This window comes from Brassica napus, chromosome A9 (genome assembly GCF_020379485.1).
Source record: "Brassica napus cultivar Da-Ae chromosome A9, Da-Ae, whole genome shotgun sequence".
Lineage (NCBI taxonomy): Eukaryota > Viridiplantae > Streptophyta > Magnoliopsida > Brassicales > Brassicaceae > Brassica > Brassica napus.
This window is the reverse complement of record NC_063442.1, coordinates 3,542,453-3,558,866: the sequence shown is the minus strand read 5'-3', so window position 1 is coordinate 3,558,866 and position 16,414 is coordinate 3,542,453. Positions and strand designations below refer to the sequence as shown.

Genomic DNA, 16,414 nt, shown 5'->3' with positions numbered 1-16,414 from the left:
TTCTAATAGCAATGGGGTAGCTAATTATTACCCAATCTGTCTAATGATTATAAGTTTAAGTGGGGGTTGTGAGAAAGAATAAAGCAAGGTTGGGATTCTATCATGATGAAATAACTTAATTACATGCTTAACTAAAAACTTAATTGTAAGATAAGTTCGTGGTAGTAGATGTGCATACAATAATATAATCATATATACAAGAAATATACATTCATCAGAATACATTTTCGTACTAATATTCTAATTAATTCGTAAGGAAATAATAAATAATTACGAGAACAAAGCTAAAAATATATCAATTTTTAACAGCCCCGTTTGTAATATATATATTATATATGTGGATGTAATAGAAGAGTTCTAAATTTTATGGAAAAAACCAATCCAAAGTATATGAGTACATATATTTTGGTTGGATTTTCTGTAAAATTTAGAAATTTCGCAATTACATACACATAAATAATATATACATATGTATTTTTAGGACTTCAACATTAGAACCTTCTATTGGAGATGCTTTAACAACTTGAAAAAAAACAACAAATACAAATCAAATTGAATTCACCTTCTTTTGATGATTGTCTTAAATGCTTTTAGAAACACTGCTTCTTACAAGTTTGCAGAAAGAGGATTTCAAAATTTACCTCAAATTTAACACTACTTTTCAAATTAATTTTTAAATAATAATTAATTTTTATAAATACTTTAAGTCTACTATAAAAAATGACTCTCATGAATTATTTATAAATATTTAAGAATTATTTATAGAAATTTATAAATTCAACTCCACTCCATAAATAATAAATCCTAAACATAATGAAGAAAATATAAATCCAAATATTAAATTATTTTTAGTTGAGTGTATTTTTAAAAACAATATCCAACTTAGTGTATTTTAAACATTTTCCTTTTTTTTTAACACTGCCTCATATATAAGACGGTGGAATTACCTTTATCATTATATGAAAGTAATGAACAATTATAATCAAAAGATGCTCAGAATCTTTGGAAGGAAAACTATATAATATAATTATTTTACAAGTTATATATATATATAGTCATTTTATGCATTTACAATAAAATCAAAGCTCACAAGGAAAAGACAAAGCAGGAAATGCACCAATAAAGATCTGAGAGAACAAACCAGTTTCTTACCCGATTAGCATTTATAGTTTTCAAACCTCCCAACTTTTCTTCCTAATAAAATCCATATACCGCTCTAGTGCGTCTCCCGTAAAATTGTTAATTTATATGAATACTTGCTTCGTAAAGTTTGTAAAAATCATTAGAAGTATCCATTTCATGTTACTTAGCAAAAAATAAAATAAAACTATTTTTTAGTAAGAACTGATATCTCATGCCACAGCTAGCTTATTATGATGTATTACTATATACATATTTAAAACTTACATAGTTTTGCGTAAAACACTTTTTTATCCCTAAATCATGATAATATTTCATACTAAAGTTATTAACAATTTTCTATGATCACTTTTTTGTTTTCATGTATTTTTGTTGCTATTTTGAAAATCATCTTAGATCATTTATCTTGATTGTTTCCTTTAGATGTAGTATGTATAGGAAAAAGAGATTTCTTGCAAGACTGTATTTTTTGCTCTCTTCTTAACTGAGCATTTGTTCACCAAATTTCTTTATAAGGTATACATAAATGCGTCAACTTATTATATCTAAAAGATATAGTATTTGATACATTTTAAAATGAGAGATAGTATTTGATACATTTTTAAAATGATACTACTCGTATTACCTATATATACTGCCTATAAAAAAATCATACGATATTTTAAATGTATAGTATTGCATTCGAGATATCATATTCTGAGAACTCTCGTTCTAAAAAAAGAGAATATATTATTAACGATTATACACTCGTCAATAATATATTTAAGTTTCAAAATAAATAAATAAATAAAATAAATTTAGACCAAAAAAAAAAAAAGTTTCAAAATAAATGAGTGTTGAATAGGCAAATAGCACGGTGGTTGTAGGTTGTTCCTTCATATCATCCAATCTTAAATCTTTGCTTCATACCACCAATTATGTTTTATAAGATTTTATAACACTTTTTGTAATACATTTAAGAGTTTGTATGAAGCTACCTTTCGACTAAAAAGATGATTTTAAGAGATGATTTTATCAATGAATAATTAAAAAGGAACTATTTCTGCATACTCAAAACTAATAGGGATTACTTTTGCAAAGTTTTCGAAATATAACGAGCAAAGACAATCTCCTTTACGCTTTATGTACCATCAGGTATCATGAAAGCACATAATGCTGAATCTATTCGATAAAGACATGCCCTTCTTAGAACAAAACAAACTTAAATTTAAACAAAGAAGGGAAAACAACATTCAATGATATTATATATGCCAATTCCTTTTGTTTTATAGCCCACCAACATTATAGATCTAGATAAAAGTGTTTACAACCATACTAATTATCTAGATAACCAAGTGTTTTTGGTCTAATGTTGTAAAAGACTTAGGAAAGATGCAATGATCTCTGCGTTTGATTGTTACTGTGAACATTGTTTCTATCAATAAAGATGGCCTCATGCTTTAAACCCATTAGAAAATTTGAGAAATTCATTTTTAGATTCACCTTAAAGAATAGTTAGATCTTTTTTTTGAAACGCCAAGAATAGTGAGATCTTAATTAAGAATCTTATAGCTAAAAAAGAAAACTATTTACTTACCACGCCCCCCCCCCCCCCCCCCCCCCCCCCCCAACTAACGATATCGATCTATATCAACAAATCATATCGATCTATATCAACAAATCATATTACTTAACATTTCTCTCTTTCCTATAGAAAAATGTTAAAAATGAGACGAAGATTCGGCGGTTCGAGCAATGGGAAACACCAGGCATCCGACAGCCTCGGAGATGTGGTTCTCTTCCAGGTAACTTTTTAAGTTTTTCTCCTAGCTCAAAATCTAAATTTTCATGAGGAGTCACTTCCCTTAGTAATCAAAAGATAGACACATTAATTGTAAATCAGTTCGTTTTTGAATTAGTTTAACATTTATTAAAAAAATGAAAAGATTTTTATTAAAAAAATGAAAACAACGTTAATTAAAAAATAGTAAGAATTCAAACCTTCCATATACATATATATATATAGTTCTACGAGTAAAGCTAATGTGCGAAGCGAAAAAATGGTCATTCACCAATATCAATTAAGAACCTTAGATGCAGGCGAAAAAAATGATCACTGACCTAATATCAATTAAGAGATGCATGAATATACATGGATGTACGTAAATTCTCGAACTAACATTGGATTATAATTTGAGTGGATGTCTTAGTATAAATAGTTCATAGTAGAAGATGATGTGTCAGAAGTCCTTCGTCTGCATGTCCGGCTATGTATATCCACGTCCTTAAACAATAGTCAGCGTCTTGTCAAATGGAAAATAATATATTAGTGTAGTGTGATGCTAATGGATATAATAAATTGAAAATAATTTTTACAAAGTAATAGAGATGATGGTTACACGTACATATTGGTTCTTCTACATTTTACAAAATATTTGAGCGTCGTATCGTTGGGAGCTTAATAGACCACCCAATCTGCTCTTGCCAAATGTTGTCCCGTTAGGTACGTATATAGGCAAGACTAGACGGATTACTATTATGTCTACAATTATTTTTGTTTTAATCGACCAATTATGCATTGTTAAGTGGGTGACTACGAGATCACACTCATCCTCCATTTGGAAACTTTTTGGAATTGTTTTTATACATTTTTCTAGTTGTCTAAATACATTTAAATCCTTAGATGTTTAGCTCGTTTGATGGAGTCAAGTGAATAGAATGCAACTTTTGCAAGTTCTTAACCCTGTTTCTGCACCTTTCTCTAAATGTTTAATTTAAATGTTAACAAACTGAGAAAAATTACATCTTGAAGATTGATGTTCATCGTTGTACTCATAATTATCTGGTAGTTCATATACTGATCTATATTCCATACATATCATTAGCTTGTAAAGGATATTAAATTTCTAAGAGCACTTCCACGGTAAAACTCCACCAAATATCTCAACAATTTACAAAAATAAGAGAGAGAATGTCAATAGTTTCTTGGGCTTATTTGCCAAATAACCAAAGAAAAAAAGAAAAATTAGATTTTGGGAGAGAGAGTAGAGAGATAGGAAGAAAAAGTAGGAGAGATGAGGAAATTTTGGTTAGTTAGTGTATTAAAGTTTTTTTCATGTATATAGGGTGCAATTTTCCTAGTTTCGTTTCTTTGCAAAGAAAATTTGAGACACCTTTTAGATATTTATCTCACATGTATTGATGTGCAATTGGTTCTGTTTTATAATAGATAAATTTTAAGTTAGATAATTATACTTTATTAAAATACTAATTTTTTGGTTTATATATCCACATAAGAATCTGAACCAATAGAGATGCTCTAAAATCATTTGATATGATGGTTCTTTCTATATCTTATTTCTAACCTAGTCTCATTATAAAATCAATAAGATATCATATTAATTAGAACCAAGTTTAAAAAAATCATATCCAGAACTATTTTGGATTAGGTACCACGTAATCAATCAAACGAATTTTTAATTAAAAGTTAAATGGATACATTTTTGTTTAGAGAGACTGAAGTGGTTTATTGCCATGTTTTACATGATATCCCCTATATATTATTTGAGAAGCATTGCAACATTTTTTTGTAACCACGTGTCATCACTAGAATGATTCTTAAAATCCATAGAAAAATAGGTTGGTCCATTAAAATATATAATAAGTTTTATATTAAACTACAATAAATACATTATTAATGTGATTCATTATTTCCTTAAATAAGATTACAGAATTGCCTAATGTGCGAAAATATATATGACAATTAATGATTTTGAATAATAAAGATTTGATAAAAATAAGTATGTATTATAATTATATTTGTTTAATTTTAAGCTATTAAAATAAATTAAAAAATCATAGTAACCATATAATAAAAATTAAAAAAAATTATTTATATATTATATTTTGAATTTTTAAAAATGAGCATAAATTACTAAAATTGTTAAAAGTTTCACATTTAAATTTTGTAATCTATGATTTAAAACTTTTGTTATGACATGATACAAATAATTGAAAAATAATATAAGTTGAAAGTCTCATTTAATAAGTATCAAAAATAAAAGATATATAAATATATATATCATTTTAAATTAAACTATATGCCATATAAAAATACATAAATATCGTAATTTTGAAATTTACTTTGAACATTTTTTTGATGAAAAATTTGAAAAAATATTGATAACTTAACTTTTTAAAATATTATAAATTACTTAAACCATTATTCCCACAGTGAAAATTTTGTTATCACTAATTTAGATTTTTTGCTATAACAGATACAAATGATAAAAAAAATATGAGCAAAAAACATCATCTAATAAATATTAATATTAGCATATACCATATATATGTTACTATCATTTAAATTTAATTATATATCATATCAAATAGGAAAAAAATATTTTTTCGATTTATTAAATTTATTTATATGTTCGCACCAATTTAATTATATAAGTAGTAGATAATGACTTTTTAATTATTCAATACATATTTATTATTTCATAATATGGTATAAACATATAAATATAAAATAATTTATATATATAATGTTTATTCCGCGCAAGGCGCGGATCTTAACCTAGTACAATGTTAATTTACATGTACATTTGATCTTTAAATTTTTTTAAAAAATATAGGAACATGCGGTGAGCGTGGATCGAACACGCGACCTTCAGATCTTCAGTCTGACGCTCTCCCAACTGAGCAATCCCCGCTTGTTGACATATACACTAATATATTGAATATACCAAAGTCTGATATATTCGAGTACACTCAACTCAAAAATGCAATCTAATGTGTTGCTGAAAATGTCAATACAAGTAACCAGGGGCGTAGCCAGTGCATGACTAATGGGGGCACGTGCACCCGTAATCTTTTGGATATTATGATTTTAGTATCTAAACTGCCAAGAAAATTAGCTAGGAAAAATGGTAAGAGTGTACTTGTGCACCCATTGATATCTCAAGCTCGATCCTTCTTTTGACATTTATTTTAATTATATAAGATGTGCACCCATTAAAATAAAATTCTGGCTTCGCCCCTGCAAGTAACATCAGTAATAAAAAGATGTACAGTCAGGAATAGATAGATCTTCATGGTCGTGTGGATAAAGTAATGGAAACCCTTGCCAATTTGACAAAAACATACATAAAATATATATATATGTGATGGTATTGAGAAAGTAAACTTATTCAGTGCTGGCTTGCAAGTTCTTGAATATATAAACATCATTACTTAGCAAAAAATATATACACATCATATGGAAACTGAGAAAGTGAACTTTATTTCTAGAGATCATGAAGTGTCAATGCTTTCCTAACAAGAAGATTTATCATTTATGGTTTTGAATGGAATATCTTAACTGCTTTGAAAGGATTATTTCAATTTCCGATTAACGTTTTCACTTTAAACCAATCTTTATAAAAACCGGACCGATAATGAACCAGATTCTTTTTAAATTATAAGTCAATATGGTTCAGTCGGGTTCATTTCAATTCAACCGTATTAAATTGAATTTAATCACAAATTAAAAATTGAATTAAATCTGAATTGCTTGTTAATTATATAGTAAATTTTACAAACATAACTGAATTTAGTTACTAAAGCTTTCAATAGAAATAAATATAAATTAAATTTAGATACAAACTAAAAAAAATCAAATACAAAACTAATATTTTGACCTAAAGCTAAAACTAATTTTAAATTTTAATTATTTATCATTGTGAGTTATGAAATTTTTTAAAATAATATAACAAAAATAATGTTGTTAAAAAATATAACAAAAAAAAAAATTTATGATTTGAAAGACAAAATAATTAACAAGTTGACTTTTGTAGCAAATTACAAATAAACCTAGTTTTATACATCTGATTTGGATATTTTTTAAAATTCACGGTTTAATTTGGTTGGACCGCCAGTTTGGGTTAGGTTTAAAAACACTGGTGTTAAGTTAAATTTAAAAAATTGAGTTTACAGTTTATACACTTTTCATTGACGAACGGCATGACGTTATTTATGATGGGCTTCATACTTTTCACTAGGTCTGGGCGTTCGGGTCTTTGGGTCGGGTTCGGGCCGGTTCCTTTCGAGTCCGGGTCTTTCGGGTCCTAAATATTTAGATCTAATAGGTACTTAGAAATTTTCGGTTCGGGTTCGGGTCGGTTCTTCTCGGGTCCGGGTCGGTTCTTCTCGGGTCCGGGTCGGTTCGGGTCTATAATTAAAATACCTATAATTTTTCGGATCCATATCGGATCCGGGTCGGGTTCGGGTATTTAGGATCTGAAAAAGACATGACATACCCAATTCCATCAAATTTAGTTGATATTTATCATATATATCTAAAATTTTACAAAATAACCTAAATGAAACTATTAATAATTAAAATAAAACATTTTTAAACTCTAAATTTTACATTTTAAAACTTCATATTACTTAAACAATATTACAAAATAATAACAAATATTGTTAACAAAAAATATTTCAACTAAATCATAAGATAATATATACAAAATGGAACACAAAAACATTATAGTTTTAGATATACATGTTTTTAAGTCGGGTATAAATCGGTTCTTATCGGGTCGGGTCTATTCGGATCGGTTCTTTTCGGGTCCGGGTCTATTCGGATCGGTTCCTTTCGGTTTCGGATCCATTCGGGTAAAAATATTTTAGACCCAAAAGGTACTTATAAATTTTCGGTCTGGGTTCGGGTCGGGTATTTTTGGGTCGGTTCCGGTTCGGGTCTTCGGTCCAGGTTAAAATGCCCAGGCCTACTTTTCACTGTTTAAACTTTAGTTGGCTGCACCTTTTGGGCTCATTAATTTATAAACCGGTAAAAGAAAGAGAAAAAGACTAGGATAGCACCAAACCAAGTTTTTGTTTCCAAACTAGCACTCAAGATTCAAAATTACAAAAATAAGTTTTATTAAAGAGGTAAATATACATTTATATCCCTTGGGTTAATTAATCAAAACCTTAGGTTTAGAGTTAAGGGGGATGGAGTTTTGGAATTAGAGTTTAAAATTTTATAAAATAAAAAATAAATACTAAAACTTTAAAAATAAAAATTTAAAAAACAGTTTCAAAAAGTATTTTTGAATTATAAAAAGAAAATTTGAAAAAAATAAAAAAAATTCGAAAAAAAATTATAAAAAATTTCGAATCTGAAAACATATAATCTGAAACTAAAAAAAAAATTCTTTTTTTTCATTTTTTTATGTTTATTTTTATTTATTTTTGTTTGTTTATTTAATTTTAAATCAAGGATATTAGGGATATTTTACCTTTTAATGAATTTCATTTTTGTAACTTTCTCCTTTTAATACTATTTTTGAGACAAAAACTCAAAAGATGCTATTATTGACAATTGTCTTAAAAGAAATTCTGAAAGTTATTATTTATGATTTATTATTTTTTTTATCAACATTTATTTATGATTTATTAAAAACGATAAAATACAACAACAAAAATATGTGGACAGAAAACAAAAATTCTCAAAAATCCATTGTCTTTTAGTTTCCTTATCTAGTTTCGTTGTCTTCCTCATCAGAATTAATTAATAAAAAAAATATAATTTTCCTTTTTTCTATGGAACCCATCTCTGTGTAGACATTGAGCCTCTCTATCTCTCTTGCTTTTCCGACAAAACATGGGAGATTTCGAGAACAAAGCTCCCGTTATGTCTGGAGCACAAAGATCCGCACTTGTTAAGGTAAGAATCTCAGGAAATCTATGGCTTAAGTTGAACCATTTCGAACAAGAATCACGGGATACAGTTACTTGATCCGAGTTCTTTTAGTTTGGTCTGATTCTGAACTCTCGGTTTTGCTTTTAAAATCTTTTTGCAGACTACAGTTAACAAAGGAGGAGAGCACCAGTATCATCGCTGCAAGTCATGTAATGAAGGAAGCAGCTGCAGGACAGTGAGGTCAAGAACGAAGCTGATGAACATTCTGATAGAACGCGGACGTCCACACGAGGCCCAGACACTTTTCAAATCTTTGTCAGAGACAGGACACAGACCGTCTTTGATCACTTACACAACTCTCTTAGCCGCGATGACGGTCCAAAAGCAGTACGGCTCCATAACCTCCATAGTCTCTGAGGTTGAACAGAGCGGGACAAAGCCTGACTCCATCTTCTTCAACGCGGTCATCAACGCTTACTCCGAGTCCGGTAACGTCGAAGAAGCTGTTCAGGCGCTGCTGAAGATGAAGGGGCTTGGTCTGAACCCGACCACAAGCACTTACAACACTTTGATCAAAGGGTACGGAATCGCGGGGCGGCCCGAGAGATCCTCCGAGCTGCTGAAGCTGATGCTGGAGGAGGACAGCGTCGATGTGAGGCCTAATGTGAGGACGTTCAATGTTCTGGTGCAAGCTTGGTGCAAGAAGAAGAAGGTGGAGGAGGCGTGGAGAGTGGTGGAGAAGATGGAGGAGTGTGGAGTTAAGGCGGATACGGTGACGTATAACACGATTGCGACTTGTTATGTGCAGAAAGGAGAGACGGAGAGAGCTGAGAGAGAGGTGGTTGAGAAGATGGGGAGACCGAATGGGAGGACGTGTGGGATTGTGGTGGGAGGGTACTGCAGAGAAGGGAGGGTGAGAGATGGTTTGAGGTTTGTGAGGAGGATGAAGGAGATGGGAGTTGAAGCTAATCTTGTGGTGTTTAATTCGTTGATCAAAGGCTTCGTTGAGGTCATGGACCGTGATGGCATCGATGAGGTAACTCAACAGTATTGATTTTAGTTTCATTGTTGTGAGTTTGGTCAGGTTGAGTAGGTAATAAGTAGGCATGGGGTTCCCGGGTATTTTGGTTTTTCGGTTTTAGAGATTTAGATGTCATTCGGTTATCTATAAAACTCAGTTCGGTTTCGGTTCAGTTCAGTTATTTTGGTTTTTGGTTCGGGTATCAAAGTTGAAAACCGGATTAATGAGATAACTGATATTTTCCTATTTCCTATCTTGAATGTGTTTAGTATTTATCTTCTCCAAGTCCTTATCTACTTTACACAGCTGATACTGAGAGATCAATAACTCAGTTTATTCATTCTATTCATACTATATCACGGATAATATCTGACAGATTTCAGGTCCATTTCGGTTCCGGTTTTCTGTTAATTTTAGATAATATGGATAAAAAGTTAGATTATTCGAGTTTTCAGGTTAAGTATAGGTAATTCGGATAAAAATATTGCATAATTTGAATAATTTTAAATATTTTAGGTAAAAAATTATTTGGGTAATTCGGTTTTCGGATAATTCGGTTTATGAATAGTATTTTAGAATATTTGGTTATTTTGTTTCACAAAAAAAATTGGGTATTTAGAAACTAAAAGAAATTGGTATTTTTAGGTATATAATCTGTATTTTAAATTTTGGGTCACATTTGATTCTCGATTCCGGTTCGGTTTCAGTTTGGCGGTTTGAGAGATATAGGATATGCCCGGATATTTATGAATTTTGGTTCAGTTTTGGTTTCGTTGTTCCAGTTCTATTCTGGAAAAAATGTGCACAAGCCTAGTAATAAGTATGAAAGTTGCAGGTTCTTACCTTGATGAAGGAGTGTAAGGTGAAGGCAGATGTAATCACATACAGCACCGTAATGAACGCTTGGAGCTCAGCAGGATACATGGAGAAAGCCGCACAAGTCTTCAAACAAATGGTCAAAGCAGGAGTCAAACCAGACGCACACGCTTACAGCATTCTAGCCAAAGGCTACATAAGAGCCAAAGAGCCCCAAAAAGCCGAGGAGATTCTCGAGACCATGGTCGAATCCCGCCCCAACGTGGTGATCTTCACCACGGTGATCAGCGGATGGTGCGGCGTCGGAAGCATGGAGGACGCGATGAGGGTATTCAACAGGATGTGCGAGTTCGGCGTCTCGCCGAATATAAAGACCTTCGAGACGCTGATGTGGGGTTACTTGGAAGCCAAGCAGCCGTGGAAAGCTGAAGAGGTTTTGCAGATGATGAAAGGGTTTGGCGTGAAGCCTGAGAACTCTACCTACGTGCTGTTGGCTGAAGCGTGGCGCGTCGCGGGGCTGGGGGATGAGTCGAACAAAGCGATCGAGGCGTTGAAGTGTAGAGATATTGAGAAGTTGGAGAAGCTTTACCAGAAACAGGCGTCGGCAGGGGGGTTTAGTCTGTTGCAGATTCCTGTCGGGAAACGGGAGGTTCCGACCGCGAAAGCTGTGAATCTTTCTGCTTGTAAACTCGGAGCTCGAGTGCCACCGATTGTATGCCAGAAGCAGTCGCAAGCGCAGTTTGGGATCAGTGGGCAGTTTGTGCAGTCTTGTACAGTGTTCTTGAACTGAAAAAGGACAAAACTGGCTTTGTCTGAATCTGGAGATTTGTAATTTCACTACCTAATCTTGTGTTTAAAAGAGTCGATACTGTGAGAACTCTTACCATATGTACATTCCAACATAATGATGTTATAAAATCTATTGTACATTACAAATCTGTGATAGTATTCTGCTGTAAACGAATTGGTAGTTAAACTTATCTGATTCAAATTGTAAAAAAAGAATCCAATTTTTTTTAATAAAATAGTTAACAATATCCAAAATGTTAATCGAATTTACCAAATAACCAAAAATTTTGAATAACATGAAAAAATTCAAAGATTTTGACTCAAATTTTAAACTAGTTTACGAAATAAATATATGAAATATAAATAATTGATACGGATTTGAATATATAAAAATGACCAAAAAATGTTTTATTAAAAAGTAAATATGTATTTATATTCAATAGTTAACTAATCTAAGTTTAGAGTTAAGAGGTGAGGTTTTGGAAAAACAATATTAAATTTAAAAAAAGTTAAAATAAAAAAAAGCTGTCTTGATCATTTTATTTTTAAGGCTATTTTTATGATAAAATTTTTAAAAAGTACTATCCGAGAGAATTGCTATATATATATAATTGAAATCATTTAAACCAAAAATCCAAAAACTTTAAATCTCAACCCAAACCGAATTAAAGTAGACCGGTATATATTTGTCCTAACCATCGAAGCTTTCATACTTCTTCGTTGTTTCTTCTGCGTTATCTTCCTCTCTCCGTCTCTTTCTTCCAGGTAAAGCTTCATTTGTATTCCTTTCTATAACTCGTTGTCTACTCCATTTGATCTCAAAGTAAATAGATTGATAAGCTTAAGCCTCTCCGTTCTTGTAGAAGATACTTCACCTAAGATTAGAATCGAAATCATTTCCGGATCTTGATTCCAGTCAACTAGAATCTCTAATTCCATGGCTCCTGTGATGGGTTTAGCTGAAAAATCTAATCTTTACAATGTTTCATTGATCAATCTGATTTTGTAGTTGGCGAATTTGTGCAGCAGAGCATCAATCAGAGATGCAGGTTTTCACCTTTTTTTTTGTTCTTATTATTACCAAGCTATGTTGATGTCGGGACCATTGTTGTGTAATGAAAAATCTCGGGGGCTTTTATTGTAATTAGCAATCACGAGCGAGACTGTTCAAGGAGTACAAAGAGGTTCAACGAGAGAAAGTAGCTGATCCTGATATTCAATTAGTCTGTGACGAGACCAACATATTCAAATGGACTGCACTTATCAAGGTATTGTCTTGAAACAAGATCAAAGCTTTGGTTTAGTTTTTTTTTTTTTTTTTTTAATAGGTCTTTGGTTTTTTTTTGTGTGAGGTTAGGGACCATCAGAGACTCCTTATGAAGGCGGAGTGTTCCAGCTTGCGTTTGCTGTTCCTGAAAATTATCCTCTGCAGCCTCCTCAAGTTCGGTTCTTGACTAAAATATTCCATCCCAATGTGCATTTCAAGGTAAGAGGAACACATTGATATGTGAATGAATGAATGAGTCTCTCAAAGAGTGTTTTTGTAATGTTTTGTGTTGTGTAGACAGGGGAGATATGTCTTGACATATTGAAGAACGCGTGGAGCCCTGCGTGGACGCTTCAGTCTGTGTGTAGAGCCATCATAGCTTTGATGGCTCATCCTGAGGCGGACAGTCCTCTTAACTGTGACTCAGGTAGTGCTCTTGTACTGAGTTAAAGTGCTGTTAACTTCGAATCTGATTTGATCTTTCTGCTAATAAAGGAAACCTACTAAGATCTGGGGATGTGAGAGGGTTCAATTCAATGGCACGCATGTACACGCGCCTCGCGGCCATGCCTAAGAAAGGATGATGATGATCCTCTCTTGCTTTTTCTTTTGCTTACATTATAAAAAGATTCACATGTAAGGTTACAAAGGAGATGTTTCCTTCTTATTGAACATGAGTTTATTGGTTTACAATTATTGTATTACAGTTTTAATAAGAAGTAACGCTTCCTTGTTTAAGGAACTTGTCAAACCAATCTGATGTTTCTTTGATCATAAAGCTTGTTACTTCGTGTCCAACTCCATCTTCTGCTACAAACTGATCTCTCACACCAAACACCAAAAGCCTTTTCAGATAAGTTTGCATTAGAACTATATGATTTAGATCAGTGATGGGTGTACCTTGAAGTTTCCAGGAGAAGCAGTTTCCTCATAAGCCTTTTGAGATTTTTCTAAAGGAACAACTAGTCCACCAAGAGGACAGCGAGGATCCTTGGCGCCGTTAAGGAGGTAAAGAGGCCGTGGAGCAGTCACTGGTAACGAGTAAGGAGAATCAAACTGAGAGGCTAAGCCAGGAGCTATTCTGTTCCAAACCTGTTGAGAGTCAATAGATACAATCACAAACCAATCATCTTGAGTTAGCTCATAGTCACTGTCATGCTTTCTTTACCTTCTCAACCACTTCTTTGTCTATTTCGCTCTTTCCCATATCAATCCTTGCTTCTGTAACCATTAAAGGAATTAGAATCTTGATTCATATTTTGTGTTTATTCAAAAAGTTTGACCTTCAAATAAAGGCTTTATACTGTTGACTCTTGCTTCCCACTCATCATTCTCTATTGCCCATCTAAAACCCTGCTCAACATTCAACATTTCATTAACTTGAATAGTCTTCTTGAACAAGGAAACCATCCTCATACAAGTCAGTTACTGGTCTTGTAGTTGCTATGTTGCTAAGGATGGTAATTTCACCTGAACACCGATTAAAGGTACAGTCACAGAATAGCGAGTGTCAGCTGCAGCAGCAAACCAAGCATGCATCCCTGTATTTGCTTTCTCATTAAACAAAGTTGGTATATATTAACAAAGCTACACATTCTAGAACTCAGTTTGTTCTATGGCTGACCTCCTAGAGATATACCGGTGATTCCTATCCTTTTTGGGTCTATATCTTCTCTTTGAGTAAGATGTTCAGCTAGTTTGATCAGATCCCACACCTGAAAAACAAAGAAAAGATCGATAAATGCGATAATAAAGTCTTACAATCTAAAGTAGAGGCAGTGTTTTTACAGTATCAAAGATAAAAGGCATTGTGTCTCCATTTTTCCAAGATGAAATAAGAGCCTGCATTGAGATTTACACCAAAACCACTATAAGTCAGAACTCAAAACACTAAAGGAAAGATCAATAGTTAATGATTTTACATCTCTATAGGCAGTTTTGCTGTGAGCTCTTTCCCCATGGTAGCGAGAGTCTAAACCAATGGCTACATATCCACGTGAAGCATATGCCTTAAGAAGAAAAGCAACCAAGTTGTGATCAACAGAAGAACCTATTGATATTTAGGAGAAATGAAAATTATAAGCTAAGATGTTTTTATTTTACTTCAAGCCATGGCCTTAACCACTCTTTGTTTGTGTTGGTGCCATGCATAAACACAATCGCTGGTCTTCTTTCTTCACTCTTCTCTTTCAAGCTTAAGATAAGCAAAGGCAATCTACCTTGCTCTGCAGCCTTATTCCATTACACAAACAACACTTTGAATTCTTTTGGAGACATACAAAAAAGAGAAGCGTAATAAGAAAAAAACTACCTCAGTGTGCAAGTGAAGGTTTTCCTCTTTAAGCACCTCTTTCAAGTCATTAATGTTTTCCTTTGGACAAGATTCTAGTGCCTGGTTTGGTAATGAAACAACAACAAAAAACAGTTCAACTTAGAAAAAAATTGAGAATTAATATAAAGATCTTTAGAAAAAAGGATGCAATATCTCACTTCAGTAGATGGAACATCATTTTGAAACACAGGATCTTCCACTGGCTTTGAACATTCAGCTACCAATGGAACTGAAAATGTTCCCAATAATAAACATGCAAACACATTAAAAATAAAAAAATATTAAAATCAAACTCTATCCAGATTTCTTTCGGGTTAATCGAATAGTTAAGGAATATATTCAGTGATTATGAGACTGTGAATGAACATTACATTTATCAGAACCATTTTATTATGGCTAAAACAGAGAGAAGTAATTAAGTAGAAATGTTTGACTGAGTAGCATAAATAAAAATGATAAAATCATCAAGAAAGAAACCTTCTGGTGATCGTCGACTACGAAGAACACGGAGAAACTCCGATCGAAAGTCAACGGCTTCGTTAGTCGGCGTTTCCATCGCTCTGGTGATCGGCGAGAAACAGATTCCGTATTGTGTTTTGATACGATGTTTTTGATGTCAACGGCATGCACGTGCAGAACAATTTGTGCCACCTGCTTATTTAATGCTGCTGGAATTGTTGGTTATCTCTTAATGGCGTGTGTTTGGTGAACTCAAACTACATTTTGTTTTGTTTATTCAACCCACTTAGTTTTTATCGTGACATTTTTGTCCTTGTTAGCTATGTCACATCTCTTTGTTGGATACATAGTTTCTTTCTGATTTTTTTTTTTAAAAGAATGATGGAGAGAAAAAGAGATGATAAAGAGTACTAATAGTAATAGTTCGATGTCCTTTGATACTTTATTAGTTGAAAAGACAAATCAAACTCTTGTGAACAAGTGAAAAACTAGGTAGGCATTTAGTATTATGTTCGAATTTGGTTCTGTTGATTCAGATTTTGGTTGATTTAGATTTTTTGATACTATATACTCATAAGTTCCATTCAGGTTTTACTAAAACTAATTTTAAGATCGGATTCGGTTCAGAAACCTTCTCAAGTATGCCAAATGCTCTCCTCATAAGTCATAACGAACTCCTTCGTAAGTATGCCAATTGCTCTGCTCATAACGAACATTAAAAAGGTATTCAACCACTTTTCATAAACCACCTAAAGTTAAATGTAATGCGTTTCTTGCTGGCTATGTGAAAGGTCGATGTATTTAAATCTTTCTTTGTCAGATTGCTATCATAATCAATTTATAATCATCAGTTATATACTGATACACCAACATTCACACTTTCAAATTCTTGATATTTAAAAAAACCCAAAAAAAAGCATCTTA

At 32.3% G+C, this 16,414-nt stretch overlaps 3 protein-coding genes and 1 non-coding gene across 4 annotated transcripts; 2 read left to right on the top strand and 2 right to left on the bottom strand.

The window, feature by feature from the left end:
• Positions 1-5,761: 5,761 nt before the first annotated feature.
• TRNAF-GAA lies at positions 5,762-5,834 on the bottom strand. The gene has a single exon. It is a non-coding gene; the product is annotated as a tRNA-Phe (tRNA).
• A 2,746-nt stretch (positions 5,835-8,580) lies between these two features.
• Positions 8,581-11,579, top strand: LOC106365894 (pentatricopeptide repeat-containing protein At5g25630). The gene is made up of 3 exons (XM_013805407.3): positions 8,581-8,830; positions 8,967-9,842; positions 10,663-11,579. Exons 1-3 carry the CDS (start codon positions 8,768-8,770, stop codon positions 11,431-11,433), a joined length of 1,710 nt encoding a protein of 569 aa, XP_013660861.2. The 5' UTR covers positions 8,581-8,767; the 3' UTR covers positions 11,434-11,579.
• Positions 11,580-12,079: 500 nt separating this feature from the next.
• Positions 12,080-13,437, top strand: LOC106365893 (protein PEROXIN-4-like). Its single transcript, XM_013805406.3, has 6 exons — positions 12,080-12,197; positions 12,442-12,481; positions 12,581-12,700; positions 12,790-12,918; positions 12,997-13,126; positions 13,195-13,437. Exons 2-6 carry the CDS (start codon positions 12,476-12,478, stop codon positions 13,281-13,283), a joined length of 474 nt encoding a protein of 157 aa, XP_013660860.1. The 5' UTR covers positions 12,080-12,197; positions 12,442-12,475; the 3' UTR covers positions 13,284-13,437.
• Positions 13,313-15,711, bottom strand: LOC106365892 (putative hydrolase YtaP). The gene is made up of 12 exons (XM_048739401.1): positions 15,509-15,711; positions 15,190-15,260; positions 15,011-15,091; positions 14,803-14,931; positions 14,622-14,708; positions 14,488-14,541; positions 14,324-14,414; positions 14,170-14,240; positions 13,983-14,052; positions 13,868-13,920; positions 13,600-13,791; positions 13,313-13,516 (listed from the first exon to the last, which is right to left on the bottom strand). Exons 1-12 carry the CDS (start codon positions 15,585-15,587, stop codon positions 13,409-13,411), a joined length of 1,086 nt encoding a protein of 361 aa, XP_048595358.1. The 5' UTR covers positions 15,588-15,711; the 3' UTR covers positions 13,313-13,408.
• Between the last annotated feature and the right edge of the window lie 703 nt (positions 15,712-16,414).